Below are 7041 nucleotides of genomic sequence, written 5' to 3' on the forward strand. Positions count from 1 at the left end.
TGGTTGGACACGCACCTCCACTCTTTCCTATCCTGAGCTAATATTCGCATATTCGTAAAACTAGAACAACTCACATCCTTAACTATTTGCGAACAGTAACCTAATCTAAGTCTACCTCTACCCCTCCTAACTCCAGTTTCTGCCTCTCATATGTCTCTGACTAGACCTTCATGCCTGAGAAGGTATCCTACTAACCTATCTCGATTATTTCTTATTAACTTCCATAGAGTGTTCTATTCTCCTATTCTTTCTAATACGTCTTCATTTCTAACCTTTTCTAACCACGTTATCCTCATCATTCGCCTATAACACCACATTTCGAATGCTTCTAACCTCTTCTTTTCCGGCGCGCCCACTGTCCATGTTTCGCACCCGTACAATGCCGCGCTTCGATTTTGTTGAAGTCGACTCGACCCTGCGCTATCCTCTGCTTTATATCCCTACTACTCTTTCCATCCTGACTTATCTGACTTCCTAGATATCTAAAATCACGTAGGGATGAGTTATGCCATGGATTCAGTTCAATAAATAGATATCCAGTTTGTGGCACTTCTTTCATAATTAACTTAATAAGCTTGATACTATAAAAACTCTCCGTCTTATTGTATAGAAACATGCGATAAAATTTGAAATTCATGGATTTTCAGATACCCCACAAAAAGCCTATTTTTAAGTATTTAGTATTTAAAATTTATACCTAATATTGGGACGTTACAAAATCATTAAATTGTGTGCAGAATTACGCGTTGCACTTTTAAGTATTAACAGACATTACTATTGTTGGTTAAAAGGTGTTCCTTGTCATTTGAACACGTTTATTGTAAATCGAGTTTCGGAAATTCAGAAAAGCACATCAGGTATTAACTATTGACAATAAGTCAAATCTCATGAAGCTGATTTAACTTTGAAGAATAATGTAGATGATTCGCTTAAAACCCATTTTTGGGTACCTACAGCAAATTTAACGTAATTTTGAATTTAGATTATTTGTATTTATATTTTGATCCTAGCAACTTGAATATATTAACCCCTAGTCACTTTTTGGTTAGACTATCTCCACCAGCTGACCAGGACGTGAGAGATATTCAGATATTCCATAGACAGGAGTATCTCTGTTTCAAAGGTTATTGCAAATTGTTTAAGTTTTTAGTGGGTTGGAGCAAGAAATGCGCCAACAAAGTCGAAATTCGAACCAAATAAAAAAGTCTGCTTTATTGGAAATTAGAAGTGTTGAAAGGCATCTTTCCGAGTGTTGTGTCGTATTGTGTTTTCCTTCTTTGGGTATTTTATGTATTTTTAAATTAGTTTCTTCATTATAGGACAGTAGTAGTAGACAAGCTAACTATTTTGTATTCTAAAATTCTGTAAATTTTCTATATTCTCCAAGTTAAAAATTTTCCTAAATACATTAATTTGTTTTTGAGTTTGTTTAAGTAAATTAAAAACCATTGTTTTGTTTCAGTTAAGGTGCTTTATTAGGTCAGATCATACATCTGGTCTACAATAAATTATAAATAAAACTACGCTATTTACAACCCTTTGTTTTCTTAAACGAATACTATTCTCCGAAGATGAGAATATCAAAATTCTAATTACAAATCCAACGAGCAACCTTTACGAATGAAATAGGGAAGTATGTCCAAAGGAGCCGAATAGTCCTTAATTGTTTGCCTCCCCTCGTATACAATTCCAGAATTACCATCGATCCACGTACCTTGTGGTAAATAAACGTCTCTAGAGACTGCTCCTTCTACTATCACGGGAGCTACGAGAATGTCTTCTCCAAGCATATACTCTAAAAGGGAAACATAAAGTTACCACTATTTATTAACAGAAAATGATCAATGGTATGAAGTTCTGCTTTAATATCATGCAACATGATAGCGACTTCGGATGACGTTGGGCAAGGAAGAGAAAGTAAGAATAGTTTTCTTGCTTCAATGAGGTACCAAGAAAAATCAGAAAGGTTTGCCATTTAAAAAAAAGGGTTCTCACCGATGGGAGGACGTACAGAAACGACTGAATAGATTGGAACTTACCTGAATCTTCTACAAGAGACTGAGGATCGGTAGGATCCACCCACCACAATGGGGCATTTACGGGGTAACCTTTCTTTATGCTGGTCTCCATGGTTTGGATAATGTAACTCGAAAACTGGTCATGAAGTGCAACAAACTTCTGTGAGACTTCTACCACATTATACTACAACAAAAAATATTCATGAAGTGAACTGCTTATTACCATATGATCCATTTTTAAAGACATTTTATGTAAAAAGAAAACCACAACTTAAATCAGACTTAAATTTCAAGTTTAGTGGTACACCTTTGGTGATTATGTTCAGTCATCATAAAGATCCTACTATTGTTGAAGCCAAAAAATTCAAATATATATCGTCAGATAAACCTTTTGAATTTTTAATATTAATATTATGAAAGGTTTTCCGATTACTCACTGTTTTTCCTGTACTATCCGTCACGTTGCCATAATCCCATGGAACATAACTGAATTGGATGGCAGGCAAGAAGGTGTTAGCTTGAAGCCACCTAACGAAGAGTTCAGCACCCGGAGGTCCTCCAGCATTCACGTATCCATTTCCTCCCACCATGTCGGGAAGAACTCTAAAATATTTGTTCAGTTAAATGTTTGTAACAAACACATTAGGAATGATAACTTACAAAACGTAGCCATTCAAATTCATGGCAATGGTGGTTGTTATGACAGTGTATAAGCCGTTGTTTTCTCCCCAGTAAGAATCTTTGTCGATCATTCTTACGAATACAGGTAAATATTGAGTTCTAAAAATACATAATCAGTTAAATTATATACGTTACTTTGGTAAGGAATTGCGGTGCAAATATGGCAAAGTATTCAGATACAGACGTTGTAGGGAATATCGCAAACACAAAAAAGAGATATCAGGAAGAATTCCTGTGAATACTAATAAAGAAAAAGGAATAACATTACACCAATTAATGTGTAGCAGGAAGAGATGCAGACAAGTAGAATTCGAGCATGTTGCCAGTATCGGACTTCAAGCATTCTCCAGAATTTAGGAAAACGGAGACGCTTGTTTAAAGATATAATTCCAACCAAGCAGTTATAAAGCCGACCCTGATCTTTTGCGTACATAAGCAACCTCTAACCTCTGCGTTGCTTACTATTATTTGGTTATCTCTTGTCTATATTACACATGAAGCATTTCCTAACTTAACAAGGGCGTGTTCAAACCACAGTAAATGACTACAGTCTCAATTGGAAACAAGAAAGAAGATACATCTATTCTCACAGATAATTTATTGAGGACTTTGCCAATTTTGATCGTTTCAACGAGGGGCACAACAAGAAGGGGCACCCACTCGATTGGGTTGGACACCCAGTCAATTCCAGTCGATTCAGATGATAACCCAACTTGAATGTTCGGTTCAAATAGTTCAAACTCGTAAATGAGCAGCCGAACTCGATGTTTTCAAGTATTTTAATTCAATACATTGGTGAGCACTCAGTTAAACTGTAACGTGGTTGCGCCCCTGGTTTCAAGTATATTATAAATTTGCAACATTTTTCGGGGATTTTATGGGGTTTTCATCTTCTTACCTGTATCCAGTTCGTATTTCTACAAGGTCTCCAAGAGTAGCACAGGTTTGAACATAACCAACGGTTAAACTATTTGGTGCTAATTCAGGGTCGCCTGTTAATACGGGCATCTGTAAAATAAATAAAATTTAATAACGGAATAACGGAAATTTTAAAAACGGCAATTTAATTTCAACTGACCCTCGTGGCAAAGCTTGATTCTCCAGCGTCAAACTTGAACGCATCAATGCCGTGTAATTGTCTAATTAAATTGAGTCTATCAGCGAACCACTCTCTAGCTTCCGGATTAGTATAATCAATGTAGACTGAATCATAACTTCCATTCACACTATTCCACCACGTAGTTGTCATCGTTCCATTTGCAGCTTTAGCGATGAAATCTATAAAATATATGTCAATCTACAAATGTTATCTGTTTTCAAATTGGTGCTACCTAACCAAAGCTTTTGTTTTTGTATTTTTATAAAATAATTGTAAATATCAATGCCATTACTTATTTATATTTATCCAGCGAGAGAAAGTATACCCAGCAGCAACCGACACAAACAACACAATTGCTAGAAACTTCATCTTCAGAAAATGTTGTTTAACTAAGGAATACAAAGTAAATGCTCAAATTCACACTTGTTACAATAATTATATGCATATTTATACTATTCAAATTTTACGGAACATTAGATTATATTGATTTTGTTTTACTTATAATGTGATTTTCTCGTGAAGTTTCCTTTCGTAGATACAAAATTTTACCAACCCTGCTGCATCATCATCGAGTTCTTTGATACCTGACCTCTGAAGCGACATTCTACTCGACAAATTAAACAAATAAAAACTAAATTCGAGTAAAAGATTTAATAACTAAGCTGACATCTTCAAAACAAGAACTTATTGGTTTACTTTTCTGCTTCTTTTAACGTAAATGTCAAAATAACCGTTTTATTGTCTTACCATTATCTACACCAGGGTCAAGAGCACTTGAACAATTGACATGTATAAACGGATGTACCCATAAAGTTACTCTAAAGTCCATATCTTTTATTGTTTGTACTGTATTATTAATGTTTGGAAATTTATCTCCAAACGTTAGAGATCCATAGCAAGTCTAAAAATATACAAAACAAAAATGAATTCATTTGATCAATGCGCTCCAGCTTACTAAACGCGGTTATGGTATTATTAGTCACTAAGTCATATGTTCCCTCTTCCAACAACGCTATATATAGTTGCACAAGGGTTGATAGATAGGGAGGTACGGGAATGGGAAGGCGATATTGTAAAAGGAACAACAGAGGAAGTGATATTGATAATAGTAACCGCTGGATATAATTGTTATCGCTTCATTTATAATTATACAGTTAAATAATAAATGGATACTTCTTTCATCATCAATTCCTTCGAAAATCAATAAATTAAACTTATAACTCATTGTGACGGTTAATCTGGAAATTCGAAAAAGGTTTTTAAAGGTGTATTGGAGCGCGGCGTTGTACGGGTGCGAAACATGGACAGTGGGCGCGCCGGAAAAGAAGAGGTTAGAAGCGTTCGAAATGTGGTGTTATAGGCGAATGATGAGGATAACGTGAATAGAAAAGGTAAGAAATGAAGAGGTATTAGAAAGAATAGGAGAACAGAGAACTCTATGGAAGTCAGTAAGAAATAGGCGAGATAGGTTACTAGGACACCTTCTCAGGCATGAAGGTCTAGTCAGGGAAATATTAGAGGCAGAAACGGGAGTTAGGAGGGGTAGAGATAGACCTAGATTAGATTACTACTCGCAAATAGTTAAGGATGTGGTTTCTAGTTTTAGGGAAATGCGAAGTTTAGCTCAGGATAGGAAAGACTAGAGGTACGTGTCCAACCAGTCTTAGGACTGACGACCTTCTGATGATGGTGATAATTCATTACTAACCGCAATTATTTTAAACCGATAAACAAGTAACAATTAGATGCATAAAATAATTAGATATATTACCTAATAAAAACTAGTAATCCGTTGTAGTGGTATCGAAACACTTACCTCCCACTCGTCATCTATTTCAAATTGACCATCAGTAAATCCATTGTTGACTATTTCGTTGGCAAATTCAAGTAAAATGGAATCATTAATATCTTTCTTATACCTTGCCCATGTAGACCAAATTGGTCTTGAGATCATTTTATCGTTAGGGCGTCCTGGAATTTACAAAATATTCCCAAATAAAATTATATAGATTCCAATGGATATAGGAAATTGTAGTAAGTTAGCAAACTAAAAGTGACTCACTCCTAATTTTCACAACTACTACTGCAAAAGCAGACAAGTACCTACTGCTTGTTTAATTGTGGGGATTATCAATCAAAAAAAGACTCGCTTAATTATTCAAAAGTTAATAAATATGCTATTTGCAGAAAACAATTTTAATTTTCTGATATGTGACTAAGTAAAGAAACGTAAATTGTTAATTTTACATATGAATCGAATCAATAGGTACTAATAAGTGTTTATCACTTAATATTTGTTAATTGCTTTATAACTTGTGTTTACCTGTTGGTTTTCCAAGAAAGTGCTCTACCGCGTGTATATGGGCTTCCCTCACATTTTCTTGGGCCACTAGAGTGTAATTTAAAATAATCTGTGAAATATAAAGTTAAAATGATCATAATAACAAATAACAATAAACGACACTCTTACTAAACAAAAACTTCTATTTACCTGTTGGTTTTCCAAGGAAGTGTTGTACCGCGTGTATATGGGCTTCCCTCACATTTTCTTGGGCTGCCAGAGTATAATTTAGGACAATCTATAAAATATAAAATGAATATCATTATCATCATAAGGTCGTCAGTTCTAAGACTGGTCGGACACGCACCTCCACACTTTCCTGTCCTAATCTAATCTTCGCATTTCCCTAAAACTACAACAATCCACACCCTTAATTATTTGCGAACAGTAATCTAATCTAGGTCTACCTCTACCCCTCCTAACTTCCGTTTCTGCTTCTAATATGTCTCTGACTAAACCTTCATGGCTGAGAAGGTGTCCTACTAACCTATCTCGCCTATTTCTTATTGACTTCAATAGATTCCTCTGTTTTCCTATTCTTTCTAATACCTCTTCATTTCTAACCTTCTCTATCCACGGTATCCTCATCATTCGCCTGTAACACCAAATTTCGAGCGCTTCTAACATTTTCTTTTTCGTAGAGGCCACTGTCCATGTTTCGCACCCGTACAGCGCCGTGCTCCAAACATACACCTTTAACAATCTTTTCCGAATTTCTAAATTAACCCTTGGCGAACATAGAAGTGACTTCTTTTTATTGAAGGCGACTCGATCCTGCGCTATCCTCTGCTTTATATCCCTACTACTCCTTCCGTCCTGACTTATCTGACTTCCTAGATACCTAAAATCGGTCACTTCTTCTAATTTTTCGTCTCCTATCTTTATATTCGCTCTTTCCCTAC

At 35.5% G+C, this 7041-nt stretch overlaps 1 protein-coding gene across 1 annotated transcript in view; it reads right to left on the bottom strand.

The window, feature by feature from the left end:
• Positions 1-1454: 1454 nt before the first annotated feature.
• The window catches only part of LOC108733484 (myogenesis-regulating glycosidase-like), a 14311-nt gene continuing 8724 nt past the window's right edge, over positions 1455-7041 (bottom strand). Inside the window, exons 3-11 of the mRNA XM_018464670.1 lie at positions 6122-6209; positions 5615-5769; positions 4546-4699; positions 3778-3977; positions 3598-3707; positions 2679-2798; positions 2456-2621; positions 2040-2202; positions 1455-1795 (exon numbers count right to left, since the gene is read on the bottom strand). Coding sequence (XP_018320172.1) covers positions 1593-1795; positions 2040-2202; positions 2456-2621; positions 2679-2798; positions 3598-3707; positions 3778-3977; positions 4546-4699; positions 5615-5769; positions 6122-6209 — 1359 coding nt within the window. The 3' untranslated portion in view covers positions 1455-1592. The remainder of the gene's footprint in view (positions 1796-2039; positions 2203-2455; positions 2622-2678; positions 2799-3597; positions 3708-3777; positions 3978-4545; positions 4700-5614; positions 5770-6121; positions 6210-7041) is intronic.

Source organism: Agrilus planipennis, unplaced genomic scaffold (assembly GCF_000699045.2).
Source record: "Agrilus planipennis isolate EAB-ADULT unplaced genomic scaffold, Apla_2.0 scaffold1, whole genome shotgun sequence".
NCBI classification, from domain to species: Eukaryota; Metazoa; Arthropoda; class Insecta; order Coleoptera; family Buprestidae; genus Agrilus; species Agrilus planipennis.